The sequence below is a fragment of the Lissotriton helveticus genome, chromosome 9 (genome assembly GCF_964261635.1).
Source record: "Lissotriton helveticus chromosome 9, aLisHel1.1, whole genome shotgun sequence".
Lineage (NCBI taxonomy): Eukaryota > Metazoa > Chordata > Amphibia > Caudata > Salamandridae > Lissotriton > Lissotriton helveticus.
The window spans coordinates 1,209,164,595-1,209,191,540 of record NC_136070.1 but is presented as its reverse complement, the minus strand read 5'-3'; the positions used below and the strand labels follow the sequence as shown (position 1 = coordinate 1,209,191,540).

Here is a 26,946-nt window from a genome sequence, read left to right as displayed (position 1 = left end):
GGTGAATATTAAACACTTTCTCTGCGAAATTGGCAATACATTTTTCACGATATTTCGCTGTTGCTGGGAAATTATATTACCTTTTCCTTGCTGGTTGGAGCGGAAAGCTTCAATATATCATTCACTAATGAGGGTTTGGGCCTGCCTCCCTCTTCACTGATTACATGACCCACATAAATTACACTCCTATTGGATAAACTTACTCTTATTAATCTCGACTGTCAATCCCACATCCTGTAGTACACTCAAAACTCTTCTCAACCTCTCATCATTTATTTTACGATCCACACCAAGCACCAGGATAGTGTCCTGAAAGAACAATTCTTCCCAAATAGTTTATGCTTTAGTCGTTGGAAGACGGCAGCAGCAGACATTAGGCTGAAAGGTGTATACTTACACAGGTAATGTCCAAACAGGGTGATGAAAGCTGTTAGTTTCCTTGATTCGAATCTGATGGTAGGCCACTGACAAGTCTATAGTGGAAACATACGTTGCCTTCTATAACAAGCATTGGAAATGCAATAGGTCTCGCATGAGGCGGTTTTATACATTTTGGTTATCCATTCGTTGTGGGCAAGAGATGGGGAGATTACCAGTGACGGAGGGCAGGGCGCAGACCTTTGCAGCTGTGATTGCGCATTCAATTAATGAAAAAAAAAAGAAGACACGGCCGACCGGCCGTGAAACTGAAAGCACGGCCGGCCGGCCGTGAAAAAGCCTTTGATGCAGCAGGGGGTAATTAGGGGAGGAGAATGGCTGGGCTGAGGCAGAGCGCAAAGCCTTTGATGCAGCAGGGGATGGAGCAGGAAGAGCTGCTGGCGGCACCAAGCTGACGATTTGATGCTGTGCACGCGCATTTTAACTAATTGCGCTTGCGCATTGAGTTAAAAGTACACATGCACTGCATCAAATCGCCAGTCTAGGTAAGTTCTGTTTAAGCCCCTTTAGTCTCGCTCTGCTCAATGCGCATGCGCATTGACAGGCGAGACCTAAAAATGAGACCATCTCCATAATTTTGGGAAGGGAAAACTAATCAATGACGATACTGCTGTTTATGTGGCACAAATCCACAAACAAAAACACTTTTTTCCATTGCTCTTGCGTGCCATAACCTCTGGCGAAAACAGTCTGAACTTTCTATCCGTTCAAACACATCCATGCGAACCAATTTGTCCAGTTCCTTAGACGCCTCCTCTTGTATCATGATAGGTATCATCCTTGCTTTGTATATTTTTGGGGTATCATTGCGACTGAGAATGATCTCATGCTCAAACCCTTTTAATAACCCTAGGTTTTTACTGAATCTTTAGGGAATTGGTCTGCCATAGCTTTACTCATTCTGCTCCTTTTGTCCATCACCAATACTTTTTCCGCACTGTTGGGACAAAAAATAATGTGTAGGTTGCCTTGCGCAACCCATCCCTGGACAGATTGTCCTTGTTTGGCCACATACAGTTTAGGACAGGCAAGGACAGGCCCTAATGTGCCTGTCCTTGAATGAGAAAATGAACTGCTTAAACCTCGTAAGATCAATCTTTTCCTCCGTGAAACTCTCTGGATTAATGTCAGATGGAGACAACTGTGGTCCAGTCTTACCACAAAAATCACTCTCCCAAACCTTCTCATTCACAGTTGTGAACGGGGACCCCGAGTCCGCATATATTTTAATAGAAACTCCTCCTATTAACAAGTCACATATTGAGTACAAATATGCCCTGTACACTCTTGATTTTCTCCAATTCCAAGTATTTGTTTTCTTCCTCACTACTATTGTTATTGGATTTCTCGTTCACACATTTGATTGTTAACTTTTTCTTTCTGCACACTTTCGCAAAGCGCCCAATGATCCCACAGTTACTGCACTTTTGCTTCACCGCTGGACAGCTTGCTGTAAGCCATATGATCCCTATTGCCACAGTGGTAGCATCTTCTGTCATTCCCTATGCTTTTGTCCAGTGCTCTCAGCTTCTGCTCTTTGATAGGTGCCTTACTTCTAGCACCCTGTACTTTGTAAATACTATCCATGGCTTTCTCAGATTCTGACTGTTTTAACTCTGATGCGCACCTTCCCAACATCTCTGCTTTACGGACGATCACAACACTTTTTCCAGCGGTGAATCCCCATTTATCCATAGTCTTTCCTGGATGGATGCATTGCTGGCATGTATGACCAACTGGTCTCTTATCAAGTCATCATGTAAATTGCCAAATTTGCAGTCAGTAGCCAAATTTTTCAATTCTGCTGCAAACTCATCTATGGACCCATTTTTGTTCTGTTTACGTTGAAAAGATATATAACGAATAATGCCTATGCACACTTTCGATGCAAAGTAATTGCCCAAAACTTTCAAAGCAGCAGAAAAAAACCTTAATGTCTCCCCTAACTGCTGCCCTTGGCATGCGAACTCTGTTTTTGTACCATAGACATTCCATTTTCCTCATCAATTGCACAACTGTAATTAGTAAAATAATCCTTCCACTCTATCCACTTGATTAGTGGTTCCACTCCCGATGCCCAGCACACATGTTGAGGAATTATGGAGAAATGTTGCAATGCAATACTTGTTTGAAATTAATTCCCTGCACACATCCTTGTACAGTTCCTGGAGTATGAGTTTTTCAAAATACTCCCCCACCGTGTAGCCAAAACCAAGTCATATAAGTGAGAAGACAAATAAAATATATGAGCCTTTAACTGTTTCCTGTTTGGTATTATATAGCTGTCCTCACCAAGCCTTGAAGTTCGATGACCGAAAAGCTTTGGTCTGTGAATGCGATGCTAAAGAAAAGTGTACACAAAGAAGTAAACAAGCATTTACAATGCAATGGTTTCGCCTTTGAAAAAGTTAGAGCTATTGGCATTGTAAATGACAAAATTTTTATTTATGTGTTGGTTTCCCGCTGAAAGGCAATATTTCTCTTCATGTGTTCCCATACCTGGCATGTCACGCAGTTTGGTGCTTATTTTCCCTCCATGTTAAAGAACAGTAGATGTTTCAGCACCTACGCTAATGTGCTGCATAGCTAAATACATATAAGGTCCCAAAGGCGAGACTGATTGCATTGCAATTGCTTGTTTTTAGTTAACATTTTAGTTGCTTTAATTCATTCTTTTGGCTTTTTTTTTTCTATGCTGTAGATTTTCGATTCCTGACACAACAACGTGATAGTAACGCTGACTTTCCCCTTAAACCTCAGGAAAGTCTTACTTTAGTCTCATAGCTGAGGACCAATAAACTTTTGCTCTTCAAAACTGGAAATATGGAGGAGTTTGTTGTAGGAAATCATCCTTAGAACTCTACCTATGTTTGGTAATTACAGCCTCTTTGCCTTCTCCCAGCCCCTGCTGCTATGACCTAAACTTTTGGTCTTACTCTCAACGCTGATCTTACCTTCTGCTCGCAAGCCAACAAGATTGCTGGTACACGGTATTTCTTTTTGAAGAGCTAAAGTAAAATTCCTCCTTGCCTCTCAGGTAAAGGTGGAACAGTTGGTGATCCAGGCAGCCATGTCATGTATGGATTATAGGAATGCAGTCTTGCATGGCTTACCAATATATTTTATCTGTCATCTTCAGATTGCACAAAATGCAGCTGCTACTTCTGCTACTTAATTTATCTCAGACAACTTCTGCTAAATCGCATTTGGACTTCCTCCACAGGTTACCAGTGAACAAACGGAGCTTGTTGAAGACACTTTACATACTGATAGGCCGCTTGCTGGCACTTGTCCTGAACATGCCCTCTCACTTGCACTCTTAGGTGTGCCCATTTTTCATTGGCCCAGAGCAGGTAGACTATCTTTCTTGGTTCTCCCTCCAGTACCAAGTACTCTGACAATGTGAATGCGGAATGAGTGGTGTCCTGTGAGAATGCAGAGTGCAGCACTTGAAAGCCAGACATTTGCCATTGCCAGTGCTTATTGGTTCATAGTGCCCAAGGGGAATGACAAAATAATGTCACGATCCAAAAACGGGGAAGTTGTTAAGAGTAACAAAACTTTTTCAAGGACAAAGTGCAACTTTCTTCTGAATTTCTGAGCCTGGGCTCAGTAAATGTGCCAGTGTCAGCCAAAAACAGAGAGTTCTCTAAGCTGTTTAAGAATCGTTAATGGATTTCATTCTCATTGTGTTCATCGATTTGATGTAGTTGGTTTATGCGCACAGAGAGAAATTAAAGTCACAGTTACAAGGAAGACAAATATAATCCACTTTAATGAGACATAGAAGAAAAGGAATGAGGAACCCATTCATTGCAGAAAGCAGTTAATTATGCATTCATCTGGAATCTAATATTCCCGTCTGTGAACTTCCATTTCTTTACATAAAGTGCTCCGAAATTACAGAAAAGAGACGCGCAGCACTTCATAAAACTTCCCAACATATAAATACATTGTAATGGGCAGTGCAGGTGATACATTCTCACTAATCCACACATTTCTGTCCTGAGGCCGACGAGCACAGCCCATAGAACCATCACTTGTGTATGGCATTACACCAAGACAGCACAGTTAAACCATCCTGCAAACCCAGGTGTTAGAAACTTTCCCTAAAACACAGCGCGCTTCCTCCCTTCCACAGAACTGGAGTTCTGAATCCGAGCCTTGGCAAATGCGCTACCCGTGGACTCGGTGCATTTACACCATCTGACAAAGCCAGGGATCTTACATCTTCCAGCAGAATAGGGAGTTCAAGCCGTCTGACAGGGGCAGCACAAGCAAACCACCGCAAAGTGCAACAGGCTTATAAAAAACACGCAGCACCGTTTTGGGGTTTGCCTGATTATTTTGTGAAAAACTTCAAGAACCCTAGAGCTGGGAATCTCCTTGGCTCACTAGGTGGTCACATCTCGGGTCACTTTAGAGCTCTGCATCACAGCCATCTCGGAACTTGTAACCATTTCCAGTAGTGGAGTGTGCAGAATTACAACTGACAAGACTACGTGAAATTGATCACTTTACAATTCACGCAATTCTGGCAAAATACGTTCGTTTTAGCAGGATAATTCTTCAGCGGAAAAAACAATGTTCTTCAGCGGAAAAGACAATGTTTTTGCCAATCACAGCGCGCCCGGGAAAGGACGTCACAGGGGTGTCCCGGGCCGGCAGCCAATCACAGCACGGCCCGGGGAATGACGTCACGGGGGTGTCCTGGGCCGGCAGCCAATCACAGCGCGGCCCGGGACACACGGCAACCAGGGGCGGGACTTAAAAAAAGAGTCAGAAACGCCCACGATTTGCGTTCTGACCGGGAAAGAGTGATGGACAACCATGTCTTCCAATGGCTAGCCTCCATTTATGGAGCTAGCCAATGGAAGAAGGGGCGGTTTCAAGTCCCCACTACTGAGATAACATTAGATTTCGCCCTGGGCGGAGCACTGCTTTGCAGTGCTACGGCCAGGGCGAAACCTAAAAAACAAATATGGCTGCTATGCAGGGTCACGTTGTGACGTCAGAGACTTAGAGGTTACCTGAACGGGATGACAGCTTCACTCGGAGGTAGGAGCTGACGTGCAGGCATTCTCAGCAATATTGAAGATGCGTGTAGAGATCACTGCTTGCCGCTCGACACATGCGACCTGTTCATGTACTCACGCCTCACATGAAATGCCACAATAGTGATACTTTTTTCCCTCAATGCTCACACGTCAAGGCACTTCCAGAGTTCTCCTTGCCATTTACGGATTCTCTTCTCACCAGAACAGCTGTATTCCAGCTCCTTTCCTACTAAAACTCAGCTGCAATTCCATACCTTCCTAGGATTCCATATGGACCTAAAAAATATGTCCCTCGCCATATCGTCACCAACTTGAAGTGTGCCGGAAACATAGCACACGTGACTCAAGTGAGGTTGAATCCTTTAATAAGCTTCTTGCACAGGACACCTGCATCTCATGCCCAGAGGCATTCCATGCACCCACACAGAACCAGCAACCCAACACATCCCCCCTCTTACCGCAACAATAAGTAACCTAGAACCACACACCCCTCCCCAAAATTCAAAACAAATAGTGTAATAGGGAATGAACCCCATCGCGTCATCCTCCAGACAATCCACGCACCTGTATGTCATGCCCAGAGGCATTCCATGCACCTGCACAGCAGAACGAGCAACACAACAGTGTCTGCATTGGGTTTTGATTTTACGTTTCTACTTTAACTGTTGCGATGATATCCTGACAAGGCCAGTTGTCCTGATTTTCATCAACTGCTCCCAGAGTGTTGTGTCCATCATATAGGGAGGGGAAATATTGCAGTTATAGGATTCCGGGCATGCTGGTGAGCAGGCTGTAAGTGGTACCTTCAGCATAGAGGCTACAGGGTACATTTAGGGAGTCACCTACCCATGGGACTGTCTTTAGTATGCGCCCTCTGTTGGTTTTGAGACCCTTAAGACCGTTTCCCCATAGGCATTTCCATCTGCCATCCTGTATATTACTGTGAATTGGTGCACAGTAATTCATAGTGTCTGCAATTAAACGAAGTATTTTTTCTTTTGATAAGATAAATAGCTGACTAATTGTTCTTTGCTTCATTCCAGAAAGCTGCATGTCTGGCCAACAGCTTCTCCCATTAGTAAGCTTTGGACTGCTCTGCCTCACCACCCTGAGGGAAAGTGTTAAAAAGAGGCCCTAAGTTCTCAGTAAAGGGAACATTTTGGCCTCAGTATTTTTGAAGGACTCACGTCCTTCCAAGCTACTAACCCATTTTCTTACAAAAGGCAACATCACAAATACAACTTAGTGAATATTTCTAAAATGTCATTCAGAAGTCAGCACTGGCTGTATCCCAAGCACATATAGCATGCACCATAAGGAAAAAATGGCAACAGTTCTGTGGCTGGTATTTTATAATTGACAACACCAGTTATATCTGTGATTTTAATGGTTGTGCAAGGAAAATAACCTCCTGGAAGCAGTCATTCTAAAATTATTTCCCTCCATTTGTATACGGGATAATTACCTCTCCAGCTTTTGAAAAACTTTCCACGTAATTATATACTAACAGTATCTTACAAACTGGCATAGACCAGGGTTCTATACAGCTTCAGCACATGTAGGAAAATCTGTTTACAGGGTGCATGTTGGGAGTATCTGTCTCCTTATCAGGACAGTTAAGCATTGTGAATAGATCTATTGACCAGCAGCCAAAGGTCAACTTTGCTGTACATTATTGAATTTTCTGAGTGAGAGTCAGTAAGAACCTACTACACTGTGCATTGCTTATACAATCAATAAACCCAAATATGTGCACATATAGGCACCATTAAAAAGAGGGGTATGTTGCACATTTGTGCTGTGCATCAGTTTGGTTCATTTTTTAGCTTCATGGCTTCTTTTATGAACACTTGGCTGACTGCTGTGTGGCTTGATTATTTATTGTATCTTTCTAATGACTTTGTGATCTGATACGTTATGATCAATTTTTCAAACTTTATTTACTTAAAGTGGCATTTTTCATCTCAGGTGAAGTTATCGATGCTTATGGTAGTGGTCGAGTCCCTCTTCCGTGGGACATTCCAGTGACAGTCCCTGCCATGTTCAAAGATGCTAACCAAACTATCAAGGTGCCTCGCTCATCCTCTGTTAAGGTATGCTGGCACAATGTGTTTTTTTTAACTTTTGTTGCACAATCCATGATGCAGGAATAGCACCCTGTTTGATCAATATTCCATCTGGCAGTTTGACGAAAGATTACCTTTTTATAGTTTATAAAGATGTTGAAATCCAGTTCTCATTTGAGGGTTGATGGCTTGGTTTTTCTTCAAAATGTTCTTGATGTGACAAATAGATGAGCACCTACATCAATAGGACATTATATTAATTTTAGACATTTGACCCAAGCACTTCACTTCTGAATCTTAGTTTTTGCTTTATGTGTGGACATATATCCAGAAACAAATACGCAGTATAAATGACGTGTAAATACTATTACGTTTATTTTCTTCTATTTTTCCTTGATTGCAGCCCTGTGAATCATGTTTAGGTTTGGGACAAAACATCTGCAAAAAATGTAATGGAGCCGGCAGGGTGAGTGCATCTTGTTGCTATATCAGCTCATACTGGGAGGAATTGCATGGTCAACAATGTTTTCCTGTGAGGCTAAGTCATAACATGGTCTTGTAAAGCCTTTCAGAAAATGTTAAACTAAAGGAGACATTAAGAGATCAGTGGATGCATGGGGATCCATCTTGATTAGTTTGTCTCCCTAAATATTTCCGACAAGCCAACATTTTCCCTTTCTCATTTAGAAACAAGAGAACTGCTTGGTCTCCAATGATGGATCCTGACTCTGCTATCATAAACATATAGCTCAAGTAATTCACCAGTGACAGGTTATAGTATCAAAAGGACTTTCCTTTTTCAGCTGGGTTTCTAATGCCCTTTTCTCATGTTTGTGATTGCATTTATCCATGGTAGTTCTCAGGATCCTACAGAAGGAGGGTGGGAGCATTCTGCCACACATCCCAGCACTCAGTTCTCCCCTATACACCATGGTAAATGCAGTGCATAATAACACTTATTTCAGTGACAGTCTTTAGGTTTTCACCTTTGTTGGTGCAGCCAGTGCTGTGTATCGCTAGACATGTGTTTCAGGATAGTTGTCCTTCTTCACTACAGAGCAACACATCATTTTGGGGGTGCTAGAAATGCTGCTCAAAGTCTTCTCGGGTCTCTGTACCACTCTCCGGGTGCAGGTGCATCAGACAGAGACCGTTAACTCAAGGGAGCCTCACATCACAGCACTCAATTCGTCCCAGTACATCATGGTAAATGCAGTGCATGCTAACTCTTTTCAGTGACAGTCTTTACTTTTTCACCCTTTTTGGTGCAGCCAACTGTGCATCTCTAGGCATGTGTTTCAGGATAGTTGTGAGGATGTGCGGAGAGTGTTCCCACCCTCCTTCTGTTTGAAAAGCCTCCTTGAGCTACTGAGCTGATGAGCTTGTGCTGATGCACCTGCGCCCAGTGAGTGGTTCAGAGTCCATGGAAGACTTTGGGCAGCATTTTCCTGCACCCCCAAAATTACTTGTTGCTCTCTACTGATGAACAAATGAATCCAGAAACACTTTCTAGAGATACACAGAACAGGCTGCACAAACAAGGGTAAAAAATGTAAAACTACTACTGAAATAAGTGTTATCATACGCAGCATTTACTAGGATGCACTGGGGCAAATTGAGTGCTGGGATGTGAGGCAGTGTGCTCTCACCTTCCTTCTGTAGTTATCAGGAATGTCTGGGATTTTGATTTTGCAGAAACAACCCCTCTGCTTTGTCCAGCCAGCAGTGCTTTGTCACCGAAAGCAACGTCTGTGCTGCAGGAGCACCTTTGGTGAAATGATCCTTGGCAAGGTAGCAAACATATCTCACAATTGCTAATGGTTCACCTCCAGGCTGATGGAGCCTGAATTCTTCCACTCTGGTGGGTTGGCACACTACCTACCAAACTGTAAATAATGCCCTAAATCTTTAATCTCACACTCCCAATATGATATTTTGAATGTCCCCCTAGTTCTACACAAACATCTTGCAGCTGATGTCAATAAAGTTCACTATCTAAATCGGCTCACTGCTTTAAAGTGGCGTTCGCTCCTGTAAAGTTGGCCGCATCTCATAATAAGATTGTCAACCAAATTGGGCCATTAGAGATTGGTCAGATCTTGCTGATCCTAAAAAAAAAAAACTCAGACCAAAATATGGACAGATTTAGACCTATCACTAACCTTCCTTGCCTCTACAATTGAACTGTTTTATAAAGAAGAATTCCCTACTAGTCATTTCTCAATCAGGCTTCTGAGAAGGACTCGGCATGCTACACCCACGCTGTAAGTAAAGGATGGCATTCTTCACATACTGGATAAAGGTGAAGCCTGCCTCCTGATATTACCAGGCTATCAAGACTTTTCTCTTCCCCACTAACTAGCTGGTGTTGACTTGTGTTGTGTCAGTCTGTTTTTTTCAGCGCCGGGGCACCCTTTTGCTGGGGCAGCTGTTTGCGCTATATAAGACACCTTAACCTAACATAACATACTGGACTTGTAGGCAGACATCTAAGCAATGGATCAGGATCTGCTACTAAAAACCTTCAAGCACAAGATGGGCTTCAGGGACACTGTGCTCAACTGGTTCAAGGCCTTCCTAAAAGGCAGATCACATCAAATAAAATTAAACAACTACTTACCCTAACGCAAAGAAGTAACTTGCAGAGTTTCACAGGGAGCCACACTCTCACAAATGTTATTCTATTAGTATGCCGAACCTTTAAGAGCCCTGCTCAACAACATAAACGTTAGTATCCACCTATATGTAAATGACAAACCTTTGCATTTAAAAATGTCATCATTCAATGGTATCCCCACTCTAAAGGCCAGTCTAAGAACATTATATTATTGAAGAGTTTCACACTGCTTAAAACTAAACCTGTAAAAACTGACTTTATTCTCATACCCAGAAAAGGAAATGTGATATCCACCCATGTTTAATAACATAACTATCAAATGTTGGTCACGTCCATCAAACAACATGAAGGCCAAATCCTGAGGTTTCATTATGGATTTCTAACTGTCTCCGATCCTCCACATCAACAAATCGACTCAATCTGCCAATTTTCACGTACACCAGTTAAAGGAACTAAATCACTTACTGTCCCACAATCAACTGATAACTGCAGCTCGCTCTGTGGTCATATCCGGGATTGATGCAGGCAGTGGAATCCTCTATCTGAAAACCTGTAAATCCTGGCTGGCACTGAAAAAATATTTCTCCGGCTCAGCCCCAAGCACCTGCAACTCTGTACCCATGCTGTTCAGATCGGCACGTGACATCCTATTTTTTCAGCAAAGATCTGAAAATGCACCACAGCAGAATCTACTTTGACATGTTTGACCCTTAGAACTCTAATTATGTTGTATTTGTATTACTCTGAATCTCGATACTCCAATTGGATTTTAGCACCACACTTTTTCCATGCACGCTTCCCTATTTCCCCACCTTCTCTCCCCAGCACTTTGAAAGTCCCCCTGTTACTTGAAATGTCCACACGTACTCTACAATGCATCCTTCTCAACACCCGCTCGGTCCACAGACACGCCATTGACCTATGGAATCTACTAGACACCATCTCTCCAGACATCGCCTTCCTAACGGAAACATGGATGAACGCTTCCTCCGCCCCAGACATCACCATTGCCATCCCTGAAGACTATAAGATCACTCGCAAAGACCGTACCGGCCACACAGGAGGAGGAATCGCTATCGTCCATAAGAAATCAATCCGCATCTCAACCAGCTCTGACGCCAACCTCGCCAACTCCGAACACCTTCACTTCCAGATCCACATCGACCCCAAGACCACACTCAGAGGCACCCTCCTCTACAGACCACCAGGACCCCGCGCAAAATTCAGTGAAGACATCACGGACTTCATCACTCCACACGCGCTCCCCTCCAAAGAATACATCCTTCTGGGAGACCTCAACTTTCACCTTGAAAAGATCAACGACCGCAACACCACCACCCTCTTGGACAACCTCGCCAACCTCGGACTTAAACAGCTGGTCACTTCCCCCACCCACATCGCAGGTCACACACTCGACCCCATCTTCACCTCCAGCAATCATGTCTCCTTCAGCCACACTACGGATCTCCTCTGGACTGACCACAGCTGCGTTCACTTCCCCTACAACAAGCCAAAACCCACCAACCACCTCCAACCAACTCTGCAAAGAAACTGGAACAAAATCACCACCGACCAGATCTCCTCATCGCTCCTTCTAAACACCCCAGCCCACTCCTCTAACCCAAACCAAGCCGCCGCCAACTTCACCCTATGGTTATCCAACACCGCCGACACCTTAGCACCACTGAAAAAACGTCAAAGCAAACCTGGCAACAAGAAGGCCTCATGGTTCAACGATGATCTTAAGAAGTCCAAGAAACTCTGCCGCTCCCTTGAAAAGGCCTGGAAAAAAGACCCAACCACCAGCACCAAGGACGCCTTCAAAAACGCCACCCGCACTCACCACCAACTAATCCGAAAGGCCAAGAAAACAGCATTCAAAGATCGACTTGACAACAACGCCCACAACAGCAAGGAACTTTTCAACATCGTCAAGGAATTTTCCAATCCCTCGGCCAACTCCAACGACATCACCCCCTCTCAAGCCCTCTGCGACTCCCTAGCCTCATTCTTCCACAACAAGATTGCAGACATCCACAACAGCTTCGACAACCAACCCGGAGTCCAACCCACCCAACCATATGTTGAACATTCTCCCCCCTTGAACACCCTTAACGACTGGAACCCAATCTCCACTGAGGACACCATCCGCCTGATGAACTCCATCCACTCAGGATCCCCCACAGACCCATGTCCTCACCACATCTTCAACAAAGCAGACTCCGTCATAGCACCGCACCTCCGAGACGTCATCAACTGCTCCTTCAACTCCGCCACCTTCCCGGAAAACTGGAAACACGCTGAACTCACCGCCCTTCTGAAAAAACCCACAGCGGACCCCACCGAACTCAAAAATTACCGCCCCATCTCACTCCTTCCATTCCCGGCCAAAGTAATCGAGAAAGCTGTCAACAACCAGCTCGCCGCTTTCCTCGAAGACAACAAATCCCTCGACTCCTCACAATCTGGCTTCCGAGCAAAACACAGCACTGAGACCGCCCTCATCGCAGCAACAGACGACATTCGAACTCTACTGGACAATGGAGACACAGTCGCCCTCATCCTCCTCGACCTCTCTGCAGCATTCGACACAGTCTGCCACAGCACCCTTTTACAACGCCTCAGTAACATCGGAATACAAGGAAAAGCACTTGAATGGATCACCTCGTTCCTCACCGGAAGAACCCAGAGAGTCCGCCTCCCACCATTCAAGTCCGAGGCCACTGAAGTCATCTGTGGCGTACCACAAGGATCCTCACTCAGCCCCACCCTCTTCAACGTATACATGAGCCCCCTCGCGGCCATCGCCCGCCAACACAACCTCAACATCATCTCTTACGCGGATGACACTCAACTAATCCTTTCTCTCACCAAGGACCCTAGCACCGCCAAAACTAACCTACACGAAGGAATGTAAGAAGTTGCTGAATGGATGAAACACAGCCGTCTGAAACTGAACTCAGATAAAACAGAAGTCCTCATCCTAGGTACATCCCCCTCTGCATGGGACAACTCTTGGTGGCCGGAAGCCCTTGGAAAAGCACCCATCCCGACAGACCACGCACGGAACCTAGGCGTTGTCCTGGATTCTTCACTTTCAATGAACAGACAAGTCAGCGCCGTATCCTCATCCTGCTTCAACATTCTTCGCATGCTCAAAAAAACATTTCGCTGGATCCCCACCGAAACCAGGAAAACGGTCACCCACGCACTGGTCACGAGCCGACTGGACTACGGAAACACCCTCTACGCAGGTACTACCGCTAAACTCCAGAAGAAACTCCAACGAATCCAAAACGCATCAGCCAGGGTCATATTAGACATCCCGCGCAACGAACACATCTCTGGTCACCTGAAAGACCTCCACTGGCTACCCGTCAATAAGAGAATCACTTTCCGACTGCTAACCCACGCACACAAATCACTCTACGACATCGGACCAGATTGCCTCAACTCACGACTGTCCTTCTACGCCCCCTCCCGCCAACTACGTTCTTCCAGCCAAGCCCTCGCCACTGTACCTCGCATCAACAAGACCACCATGGGAGGCAGATCCTTCTCATACCTGGCTGCTAAAACTTGGAACTCACTCCCCACTTACCTTCGCCTTACCCAGAACCACCTAGCATTCAGAAAGCAACTTAAAACGTGGATATTTGACAAGTAATCCTCCTCCCCTTCCTAAGCGCCTTGAGACCCTCTGGGTATGTAGTGCGCTATATAAATTCTCTGACTTGACTTGACTTGTTCATTGTTTACTGAGGTTCTCTGTTCATTGTATTACGAAGGAACTTGAGTAGCTATCAGGGTTTGTGGAAAATTAGTACGTTTTGGTGAACATTATCTGCGCCATCTTGCCTCTTCCCCCGATGCCACACTTTTGTCGTGCGCGCCCGCCATTTTTGTTAGATGCCCCGATCAGAACGGACCCTTTTGCATGCCGCTGGCCCCTGACATAGCCCTTCGCCTTCACTAAGCCTGCACGCTATCCACCCCCTGCTTGCACCTGCCTTGAGTCATAAACCCCTCTTCGGCGCTGCTCTGCCCCAGGCCCTCATCCTGTTCCCAGCGCGACACCTCCCTGCTTTCCTTTCATGATCTCCGGCCCTTAGATGCAAAACCCTTTTTTTCCCCGTGTACCCGTTTTGTCTTCCCCGTTCCCAAGCCGACACCCAGCTCTGCCGATACCATCCTTGCCCCTCCCCGTACAATAGAAAGCTTCCCCCATCAAAGAATCCCCGGGTTGATCAAAGCCCCCACCCCATGAGATCCGATCAAACTCCCCACATTCCGTGAATCGGCGGATTATCCAGCTGCGCGATGCTCATCACCTGTTGTGACTAGGGTGGGGACTTCAACTGTAAATGTGTGTGGGAACGGGCCCAAAGGGGAGTTCCGAGAATGTCTTTTCCGTACATCAAAGCTTTAAACATGTATGTGTAATCTACAATAAAGTCATAAATGTGGGTATAAGAGGCCAGGCCTCAGAAATACAGTTAGAGCACCTCAGAACGATACCTTCTGTCCGTTTCGTTGTGTTCTCCTCCGGAGAGAATAAAAAAACCTTGTTTCCTGCTTTCCAGTCTCCAGCGCCTGCCTCTTCATTGATTTAAATAACTAGGGGGTCACAGAGGCAATACCGCCGGGCAAATATCGATTGTCCCCGACCCGATTGAACTTTTTACAATTGGCGTCCCAAGCGTGGGGCCCATCAGCGACTCGTGGATCCAGTGGGAGAGGTCCCGACGACAGAGTGAACGACTGCAACGATCGGGAGAGCTCTTGCCCAATAGACCCTCGTCTGGCAGCCGATCATCCGAACTTCACTAGTTCCGAACAGACCTCTCTCGAGTGATCTACGGTCCTGACTGGGAACCATCAGGAGTGCCGTGAGAAATACGAGAAAAAGAGGACGATCGGGCGCTGGATTCGGAAGACAAGAAACTGTCCACATGGTCCGGGTAAGGTCGTGTTGCCACGACAAGTTGCGAAAAAATTTGTTTTGATTGCTTGATTGTTCAAAATACTAGTATTGCTCTGTTTATTTTTATTTGGAGATTCACTGTCTGCAAACGGAGAAGCAACAGGCTCTCTCTCCCTTTGCAAGCAGTGGAGGATAGGTAGGGTAGCAGCCGTGCTTGTTCTTTTTCTCCCCCACTCAATAATTGCTTGAAACTGAACTGTTGTTCACAAAACTATTGTTTCCTGGAGATTCCCTGTCTGCAAGCAGGGAAGAGACCACCCTTTTTGCAGATAGTGAAAAGGGTAGGTAACGCAGATCTTTGCGGACCTACTCATTCTCCCCATTGTTATTTATTGGTCGTTTGGTTTTATATTTTTTTTTGATCCATGAGGTATTCACTACCTGCAAACAACGTAGAATAGAAATATTCTGTCTAGTCTTTGCACCTAGTGATAAGATAGGCAGTGCTGACTTTTTAGTCCCTCGTTACGAGCCGTCATGTCTGTCTTCTCCCCACTGATAAATAGCCTGTTTAGCCCGGACCGGGTGTTAGAGGTGGACCATATAGCTCCACTAGAAGGCACCCCTAATAAGGACATGTTCATAAACTATGGGTTAGTCACCATAGCTTATAATAAATTATGGCACAGGTATACCGAAGATAGCCAAGACAAACAGTGGCCACTGGCAGGATCCTTTGACCTTGATAAAATAGAAACGTTAGAAATAGCCCTTCGAAATAATAAGACGACGCCAATTATGCTCGACAGTCTCGGTATGTGGCGCAGAGAGGCTACGAAACGACAGAGAAAAGACGAGGATAAACCAAGTAGGGAAATATACCGACAGGACAACCCCAGGACACCGCTACCCACAACTTATCCCCCGACACTATGCAAAGGACGACCAGACTTAGGGTCAGACCAATGCGCTTTTTGTAGGTATGTCGGACACTGGAAAGCCCAATGCCCGACTCTACTGAGCGTGAGTAAAGGCAAAGGGCCGACAAGAACGACAGACCGACAGTACGAGAAAAGGCGCGAGACAGAGAAGAACCCGACTTACATAGACAGACCAGACAGAACCACCACGTTTGATTATGCCCGATGGCACAGATTTCGCCAGGAAAATCTCAGCGGCATGCTCAAGTTCTCCTAGGTCGGGCAATGTCAAGACGGGAACCCAGCCTCGTTTAAAATTCACAGACGGAAAGAGATAATTATGACCAATAACTGTTTTTATATTTGTCTTGGGTCTTTGTATGTCGTACTTGTACTGTCCCCCGTCTGAGTTCGTGTGTATGTAATGTACAAATCTGCGTCATCCCTCTACACGTGTTTCCATGTTACTCGACCTCTGTTAGCAGAAACTTAGCATAAAAGCAACCTGGAAAGAAAGAAATGGTAAAACAAAATCCGTAGACCATTAATAAACTTGAACTTTTAATTTAACACAACAAACAAGGAATAATAACGATAAACTGTAGAAAATGAAAGTCAAACAGAACATTCGCCCCCCCCCCCATTCTGGAACCTTCCAAAGTAGGGCAGGGTTACGGCTACGCCCAACCAACGGCAACCCATATAAGGCGAGCCCCGCCGCCAACTCTTGGTCAGGAAATCTTAACGTATGGGGGAGCCGGAGGAGAGGCAGGAGCCCGCAGCCTGGGCATTTGCAGGTAGTCCCGCCACATGTCTCCTTGGCCGGCCGCAACGGGCCTGGAAAGACTAAGGTAGTCCCGCCACATGTCCAAAGGAGAACGAGGCACCTCTTCCTTTTCTCTTCCGTCACAGCCGCAGCAGTCCTGGACGGCGGGATGTCCTGCACGTACCTCCACAACAATTTGTCCAAGTTGGGCTGGGAGGGAGAGGCGACGCGGACGAGCCTCTCCCACCTCCACCGGTAGGAGGTTTCCCAGCCCCCAGCCCGACGCCGAACACCCCCAGTCAGGCGATGGTGCCAATACTTCCACAGCACCGAACGTACAATGGGGGCACCCCAGTACTTGCGCAGCACCGAATGTACAATGGTGGCACCCCAGTATTTGCGCAGCACCGAACGTACAATGGTGGCACTTGGGGAACACCGGATGAGGAGAGGCCTTCATGCGGGGCGATGAAAAGGAGCGGCATGGAGTGCACCGGGAGAAGGAGACGATGTGAACGAGTCTCCCTCGCCCCCCCAGGTGGGGGCATCACAGCTGCACCCCAGCTGAACGTCCCGCTCTCACAAAACAGGGACCTCTTCCTTTCACTCCGAAGGATCTCTTCCACTCTTGCAAACTCGACGAGAGTGGCCCCTGTAGGGCCTCAAAATGGCGTCTGGATCCGCTGGAGGGCGGGCCCCGGCCACTAGAGTAACTTTGGCCAGCCATATAACTCGAACATTTGTCCCATGGAGCACGAGCCCCCATCTCCGACAGCATCTCCGCAGCCTTGAAGATCATACAAAGGTCCCCGGCGGAACCTTCGGCCTTTGCAGGTTTCCGGTAAGGGACGGCTGCCTTGATCGCCAACGAAACAAACATGACATTGCCACACCTTCTGTTAGCGTGAATTCTAGAACTGCCGAAAAGGACTCTGGTCCAAACTGCCAGTAATGGAAACATTTCCCCTGATGCTGCTTCCGGACTGTGCCGGCCCCGCCCAAAATGGCGCTGGTATCAATCGGAACTTACGAACACCTCGTGGTGTTCCTTCGCACTAATATAAACTTGATGTTCTGAGATTTTATATGATCCTTTGTACACTTGGCTAGAAAAGACGAAGAGAACTCACTCGACGAATAGTGTGAAAAGATCCCCGTTACAAATGTTGATTACGAATGTACAATGTATTATATTTTTATAACTGATGTAAACCCCATTTACGATGCACACGTACGGTATGCATATAGGAAATCTGATTACAACTGTTATGATTATGCTTCAAAATTATGAAAATATATGCCCCCGAACCCCCAGCCAATTAATAGACGTTTTAGTCTCTTACAAATGAATGAGTAAAACTTTCCGATGTTTTTATTGCTGCAAACGACACCCCCCACTGTATGCACTTTAGCCATAGCCACGACCGGCCAAATACGACCACACCCTCCTAATCCATATGCTGAAATGATTTTGCAAAATAAAGTCTTTGAAACTATGGACGGGTATTGCATGCTTTATTTTAAAAATGTGGGATGGGTGGGAAAGTTCTTTTTCTGTGCACCCTACTCTGCTCTCTCTTTAAGGTTAAAAGAAGATGGTTGCCCAGCCCTGGAGGACGGATCGGATCGACAACACGACACTCCGCCTTCAAAGTACGCGACTGACTCATGAACTCTCGCGTAGAGGAAGGCCTTGACTTCCAAGGATGGGTAAAACGAATGGTGTAAATGAGGGAATGTAAAAGGAGGGTGAAATGAAATAATGTAAATATTATAAAGTACAACGTTCCAAAGTAGCAGGGACCCAAGAACCGAAGAACTTTAGAACGCCACAGCGTTGAAAGAGGTTTAAGGACCCCGATAGTGAGATACATCCTTTGACTAGATACCTCACACTAGGCACCTCTGGTTTCCTTTTTTATGTTTCCCCGCACACGCCCTACATGAACACACTACCCCCCCTCGACTCCGGAAACCATATCCCCGGGGACCCTGCCCCAAGGAGGAAAGACGAGTAAGAGGTAAGTAAAGGACTTATGAATCCATGTATTTGAATGCGCGCGAATGCTGTCTCCCCCACCCCCCCCCCTTTTTTCCTCCCTCTGCAGGTTACATCAGAGATTACAGCCAAGGTGTGGCGAAGATCTGAGACCTTGCCATGTCTAAATACACGAAACGGACTAGCGCCGCAGGGTGGTGTCTAAGCACGCCTGCAAACTACTCACGTATCGAACAGACCCGGAAAATTAGCACAACTTGATAGAAAGTGATCACCCTTAAACCAGACCGGGCGAATGAACCCATGTCACGTATGATGCGAAACTGTGAGGGAATGTGTGTGTGTGTGACTGAGGCGTTGACCCAACTGGTCAAAGGACCGAGAATGCGAGAAAGTGCGACAGAATGGTACCTCCTTTTTCCTTCTTTCCTTTTCTCAAAGCACGTCCCCTCTACCCTGTCTAATGCTCAAACTGCATGATTACAAGATTCTAACGCGGACTCGTGAATACCCTTTACTGTGTAATGCACTAAATAGCCTTTCTTGAATACACTGCCACCCTCTCTGTTGCACGTGTACTATTTAGCCTGCCGTTGCACTCTCTCTCTCTCTCTCTCTCTCTCTCTCTCTCTCTCTCTCTCTCTCTCTCTCTCTCTCTCTCTCTCTCTCTCTCTCTCTCTCTCTCTCTCTCTCTCTCTCTCTCTCTCTCTCTCTCACTCTCTCTCTCTCTCTCTCTCTCTATTTTTGCACTACCACTCTTCCGAGTGGTTAGCCCCGAAATTGGCAGATTGCCACCCCTAGCACACCACCTAATTGGCTTCAAATACCGTCAGTATTTGCACAAAAACTTGTCTCTAATACAATCACCCTGAAGCCGCGTCATTACCTCTCCTTTTCCGCTAGAAGTCAATGAACCCAGGTTGGGCCGTAAGGGAAAGGACAGGTAAGACGACAGAGGTTCCCTAATCTGACCCGAAATAAGGGAACTACATGTCAAACGGCTCCTATAGTATAAAACAAGGACCTCAGAATACGCGACCCTCCCCTCCCCGAATTGTAGCAATACCCAAACCAGAAAAACGATCACCCCCGTTACCTCCCCTGTCTATGTCCCTGGTTGTTTCCCATAAAACCCCTGTCCTTCCTAGTTAAGTAACCGGGCTGTAAAAGGTTACGTAGGACCCAGAATGATGTTTTACGAGGTTAACAGACTAGACCAAGGTAAAGAAATCATCAAAATGAACCCCGCAGTAGTTGAAAAACAGGATGCACCGATAGAAAGGAAATGTTTAGCCATGTTCGTCTCTCAGCAAAATACCTGTGTAGTACCATGTTGATGACTCACTGCACCCTTTTGTAAATATAAAACTCTAGAGAACGGCATATCTTCGCCAGATTTGTCTCACAAGGGTGGGTTACCATCAGATGAACTGCCATGCCTGTAATAAATAATTATGAAGGAAAGTCATAGTAAATCCAACAGAACCCGTCGCCAGTCATTCATATGCCAGTTGTGACCACTAAAATAACGGGCATTTTTCATTCTTTGCCTGGAGCTGGGAGAGAAATAGACTTTTTGGTTATCTTCATCTGCAAATTTTCTAAAGACTGTCTTTTCAAACTTGTTTAAGGGTACCGCTGTTGGAGGAGAAAAGGACCGGATGTGGGAGCACGAGGCCTGACTGCAGACTAAGGAACACCTGCGACATTAGCCGAGGCGAGACCACGACAGAAAAGAGCGGCAGGACGAGGCACTGTTTTTGACAACATGAGAAGAAAGGGTCGACCTGATGCCCCTGCTCGATGTCCAGTACTTGTCGACAAGTCCCCGCTCTCTGAATTCGGTCACATGCTCGCCTATTTGAAGTCTCTCGTTCTCCTAGTTTGTTTCTAATTTGGCCTTGCTCCATCCCCCTTTTCCTCTGACCTACCCTATGGACTGTTTTGTACTCTCTTCTTCCATCTGAACTTTCTGACAATCACCTCAAAGGACACAGGGCGAAAAGGACCTTTTCGACCGGAGACGCGAGGAAAGGGTCGTGCCCTGCAACGCAGAACTTAGAACAGAGCTGGACTTGTAGCTCCACCGCCGGTGCTCAACAGCGCCAACGAAAGACCACAAAGAACAATGAGAACTCGTAAACTTCGAACATTTGACATCCTCAACCACCGTTTTGCTACGCCTCATTTCTCTCCCAGCCGCCATTGTATTGATTATGCTCCAATTCCAATCTGATATATGTAATGACCTATACAGAATCGTTTTTGCATTCCTATGACTTTCCTGCTGAACAAGTTTATCAAAGTTTATCAAATAGGCCCGCCTCCCGAAAACTAGAAATGTTAAAATGTATTATTTACAACTCTTTTCATCTAGGGTTCCCACCGTTTTCTTTCTCATGCTCACCACAGTAGAACCGAATAGAAAATGAACCAGCAAGATGTCTTGAATATGTTAAAGGGAGGACTGTGGAAAATTAGTACGTTTTGGTGAACATTATCTGCGCCATCTTGCCTCTTCCCCCGATGCCACACTTTTGTCGTGCGCGCCCGCCATTTTTGTTAGATGCCCCGATCAGAACGGACCCTTTTGCATGCCGCTGGCCCCTGACATAGCCCTTCGCCTTCACTAAGCCTGCACGCTATCCACCCCCTGCTTGCACCTGCCTTGAGTCATAAACCCCTCTTCGGCGCTGCTCTGCCCCAGGCCCTCATCCTGTTCCCAGCGCGACACCTCCCTGCTTTCCTTTCATGATCTCCGGCCCTTAGATGCAAAACCCTTTTTTTCCCCGTGTACCCGTTTTGTCTTCCCCGTTCCCAAGCCGACACCCAGCTCTGCCGATACCATCCTTGCCCCTCCCCGTACAATAGAAAGCTTCCCCCATCAAAGAATCCCCGGGTTGATCAAAGCCCCCACCCCATGAGATCCGATCAAACTCCCCACATTCCGTGAATCGGCGGATTATCCAGCTGCGCGATGCTCATCACCTGTTGTGACTAGGGTGGGGACTTCAACTGTAAATGTGTGTGGGAACGGGCCCAAAGGGGAGTTCCGAGAATGTCTTTTCCGTACATCAAAGCTTTAAACATGTATGTGTAATCTACAATAAAGTCATAAATGTGGGTATAAGAGGCCAGGCCTCAGAAATACAGTTAGAGCACCTCAGAACGATACCTTCTGTCCGTTTCGTTGTGTTCTCCTCCGGAGAGAATAAAAAAACCTTGTTTCCTGCTTTCCAGTCTCCAGCGCCTGCCTCTTCATTGATTTAAATAACTAGGGGGTCACAGAGGCAATACCGCCGGGCAAATATCGATTGTCCCCGACCCGATTGAACTTTTTACAGGTTCTGGCACTATATAAAACTGCTCAATACATACATAAATCTGGTCTGTATGCTGCCAAATATAAATATCCATTCTAATAGTATTTGCTTGGCTGTTGTTCCTGGCTGTTCTTTTTCCTAAAGGCCAATATGAGCAGAGAGAGGGCCTTCAGGAACCAGGTTATGAACTTGTTTAAATGGGAATAGAAAAAGGTTGGAAGAAAAGGGAGGACAGGGAGCTGGTGAAGGTCACAAGTGTTAATCCTGGCATTGGGTTAAACTAATTCTCTGAACATTCAAAGCTCATGTCAATGATCTGCGAGAAAACATGGTGGAACTACAACTGCTCTTAGGTGAAAGTGGGGACTTGACAGAAGGGACGACTGCGCAAGGAGCCGATCAACTCGTGCTGCCTTGATTTGAGTCGAAGGGGAATTGTACTGTGATTCTTCCTCTCATTCCAGCCACATCAGACCCATTTGCATGTTTCCGCTAAGCAACCCCCCGCCTCCACCCTCTCTTAACCAGAAAGTTCATTACTTGCCTCACTTTGAGGCACTAAATAGTGTTGGCACGTGATGCTTTTTGAATTATCTTCCCATAGCCAAATGGTCACAATTATGGTTCAAGTTCATAATATCTCTCTTAGCATGGACCATTATGCATTGTCAAGAAACATTAGACCTAAATTAATATGTTATCCCCTTACTTTTCACCCACAGCCAGATTACCAAAAACACTGATTCTTGTTATGCTTCAGGTAAATTCCACAATATTAAACTCAAGTCCTGCAACCTCTGGTATATCGAAGAACCTTACTTAACCCCTTCGACGCTCATGACGAGCTGGGCTCGTCATGAGGTAGCCTCCTCGCACGCTCATGACGAGCCCAGCTCGTCATGTAAAGTGCGCTTTTAAAAAAGTCAGCGCAGGAGCAGAATATCGACCGCACGCATGCGGTTAAGGGTTATCTGCCAGTAACAATACTTGATCTTCTGTGCAGATGAATCAATCCTAAAAACCTATGGACATAGTGCAAAAGGAGATCCTGCTAACAAACTCCAGCGTTTACTAACAAACCAATGGTAATGCAATCAATTAATGTGAAGCTTAATTTAATGGTGCCCAATGCATCAGTGTTATCCAAACACATTCCATATCAGATTTTATTGAAAAATCAACAGACATCATTTAGGCTTTTAGTTGAAAAATTGCAAAAACTGTTGCAGCAATTATTTAACCAATCAACCAGCTACACCTATTTCCACTATTCTCTGCCAGACAACTGAATGGTTGGCCATTCACTTATATACACCAATCGACTAGTCCAATACCATCTCACCCATTGTAGCCACTTCCTATGAGGATGACAACACTGGTTGTCCATATTTTCAATCAAGTTCATCCTTCTCTGAAAGTGAATACATTCTACACCTCCTAAATATACCTCTTGAACTTGGCACATGCCTCACTGATTACTCACTCATTTGGGAAGATAAGTTGATAGTCATTTGCTGTTAAACTCCAAACAGACACTGGAACACCTAGCCTCCTGGTAAAATTCAGGAATTGCCACAATTCATAGCCTGGAGAACTCTTTTTTTCCCACTGTAATCGTAGAGGTACCGGTCAGCTAATCCAGTGGACCTCTTCCCAACTTTCGACATGGCAGGCCACAAAACATAGTTCCCTACCTGAGCACAACTGATTGGAGTTCTTTCTCATTCTTCTATAATCAAATTGCATAGGCTCACTTGTAGAGGATCAAATCACCTATTGTGTGCATCCCTTCTCATAACCAAGTTTGTCATCCAAGCCCTTCAACCCTTACGTGGAGTCTTTATTGGTCTTTGCTAGTCATGCAAGTATTTTTCTTACTCAAATATGGCAACTATACCTGTTTTCTACTCCTGCATTGTCTAGAATAGAAATTTGCTGGTCCGATATAAAGATATAGATGTATGGTTTCTTCCTTTACAAACAAGTTTGATTTTATTCTTCTTACAAATAAAATCACCATGCTTGTGAATGAAAAGAGACTACGCTTGCTTTCCTATCACCACCTCTAGTAACAAATTATTTGTCTTTTGAATTGACTTCTAACCAGCAATTCAAACCAACAAACACAAGATGCATCGTTGCAGCCATCCTTTATCTGCAACACCATATGGTATGTGCCCTAAACTAATTTACAGCCCTGGTAAAATCCAAGGTCTTCTACTACCTTGAAGACGTAATGACCTACTCATTGGCTTCCCTGGTTCTCCTTGGGACCCCCAAATGGAAAACTGATCAGGATTGCTCATGTTGTTAAATGCCATAGGAATCATGGCCAGGGTTTGCCGCTTTACTCATCCCTTGCCAAAGTAACTTTGCCAAAGTAACTTTGCTCTGCCTACAGACCAGCATCTTATTCAAATCTTGTATTTTATATGTTGTTTTATCAAAAAAGCCCAAACTACCAACACACCCCATCAAAAGCTCTTTATTTCCTGTGGGAGCTGCTCATTAAAATGCCAAGAACTGGCTAGCCAAGAGATCTTGTGGTTCAAGAAGCAAAAACAACAATATATTTGTCTCGGTATTCACTCCACAGGATATCGAAATATCTTCCTCTTTCAATCTGACTACCCCTTGCCCTCATTGTCTTTGTATTCAGGTGCTACTCCAAGTCCTCCTACCCCCACTGTTTTTGAAATCAGATACTGTTCCAACTCGTCCTATTTATGATGAATCTGTAAGACAGCTCTTCAAATGTGTTAGACTATAAAAACACCTTGTAACTTTCTAAGAGTGTTTACAGTATTTTCAAAGTGCAAAATCATCATAGGAAGCACCCTCAAACTTCTGAATAGAACCCTCTTCAAAATTCATCCAGGTGTGTATTTTAGAATTGATTTTGCCCCACACACTAAATGGATAGACATTTAAATTACATCACATTTTTTAAAAAGAGAGACATAAGCTAAAAGAAGTGCAACATTAGATGTATTAAACCCTTGATAGCAATTGCACATACCAATATATACCAGAGCCACCGCTCTTTTGGAAAACCCTATATTCTCCGCAGATATTATGGAGACAAGTTTTATTCATTGGATAAGTAGTTGTCTAAGAACTCTGGGAAATATATGGATTTCAACACCATGAACAGTTTTCTTGAGTTTCAGGTTGAACCCTATTTACCCCTACAGGACTATATTACATACTGGCAGTTGTTGAGCTGGATATTACAACAGGCAGACCTAGGATAGGCAGAACTCTTGTGGGGCGCTAAGTGGAGCTGATGTGTCCATGTCTTATGGACCTTATGGTGGAAAGGGGTGGATGAAATCATCAAAGGGTGGAGACATAAGGCAGGGATCAAGGGCCTCAACTCTTTCTGGCAGAGACCGCTACAGATCATACAGTTGATTGTTAGGGGATCTAATTTAAGAAGAATAGAATACATTTTTATCTATTGCTTGCGCACCCGAAAACATCAGTAAAATTTAACTTTTTTAATAGGGTGGTAGAAGCCTGGAGCATACTATATTAGAGTTTCAACTCAGTCGAGTTACGTCGTTGTATAGCTTGCTTCTAGAAGCTCCGATCTCCACGATAAAAAGAATATTTAGCTTGTATTCTCAGCGAGCATAGTCAGGATATGGAATTCTAGCCCTCCTCCTGTCAGGACACATCGTTCCTATGGAACAATCTAAATGGAGCAGAGATGGTTCTTAGTACAGCATTCCCATCTATAAAAAAACCTACCTGATCTGAATGCGTGCACTGATGACCCCTGGCCAAACCCCAGATAAATGGCTCTACTTGTATATTTTACTATTTGTTGTTTTGTATATGTTATGTTATGTTATGTTAATAACTTTTATTCGGCGCACAGCTGCCCCAGCGAAGGGGCGTCCTGGCGCCAGATCAGGTACCACAACATAACAGGTCAAAGCTGAAAAGGGGAGGAATCAATTAACAGAAGCGAACAGGTGAGTTTTAATGGCGCGTCTGAAAAGGGTTAGGCTATTAAGGGCACGAATGTGTACAGGGAGGGAATTCCATAGATCAACCGCCAGAATGCGAAAAGAGCGTCCTCCCATCCTACTCAGTCTGAACCTAGGCTTAATCGCCAGATGGTGAGATTCAGACCTGAGGGACCGCGTGGGGACATACGAAGAAATAAGGCCCGCGAGGGCAGGAGGGGAGGAAAGCTTCAGAATCTTAAATGTCAGACAGAGAGCCTTAAATTTGATTCTCTGTCTGACCGGAAGCCAATGAAGGGAGGTCAGGACAGTGGAGACAGAACATCGTCTCGGAAGGCCCACAATGGCCCGTGCAGCAGCATTCTGCACCATCTGAAGCCTAGTGGCCTCAGCCTGATTCACTCCAAGCAGCAGAGCACTCCCGTAGTCCAGCCGAGAAAGGATAGAGGCCTGAACCACCAGTTGCCGCGTGGGAGGGTCGAAGAATTTAAGGACAGGTCTCAGTCCTCGCAGAATACCAAAGCAGGTAGCTGCTGTCTTCTTTGTGTGACTGGTGAAAGAGAGGTGGGAGTCCAGCCAGACCCCCAGATTTTTAACTTCGGCCGCTGGAATAGGGGAGACCCCCAATTCGGGAGGCCACCACTGGTCTCCCCAAAGTTCCGCCTGCTTCCCTAAGATCAGGACCTCGTTTTTTTTAGCATTAAGCTGTAGGCAGTTGCTACGCATCCAATTAGCCACAGCTATAAGTCCTGCCCGGAATCTGGGCACATTCACCTCAGGGTCCCCGCTGAGTGTCACCGCCAGCTGCGTGTCGTCGGCGTACGATGTCATGGTAAGGCCACATTGCCTGACGACAGCGGCC

At 45.5% G+C, this 26,946-nt stretch overlaps 2 protein-coding genes across 3 annotated transcripts in view; one reads left to right on the top strand and one right to left on the bottom strand.

Annotated features, from left to right (window-relative positions):
• Window positions 1-26,946, bottom strand: part of LOC144782352 (protein SSUH2 homolog) — a 274,648-nt gene that overhangs the window by 27,661 nt on the left and 220,041 nt on the right. The window lies entirely within an intron of this gene.
• Window positions 1-26,946, top strand: part of LOC144782353 (protein SSUH2 homolog) — a 124,979-nt gene that overhangs the window by 71,093 nt on the left and 26,940 nt on the right. Inside the window, exons 7-8 of the mRNA XM_078661671.1 lie at window positions 7,464-7,588; window positions 7,965-8,027. Of these exons, the coding sequence (XP_078517797.1) occupies window positions 7,464-7,588; window positions 7,965-8,027 (188 nt within the window). The remainder of the gene's footprint in view (window positions 1-7,463; window positions 7,589-7,964; window positions 8,028-26,946) is intronic.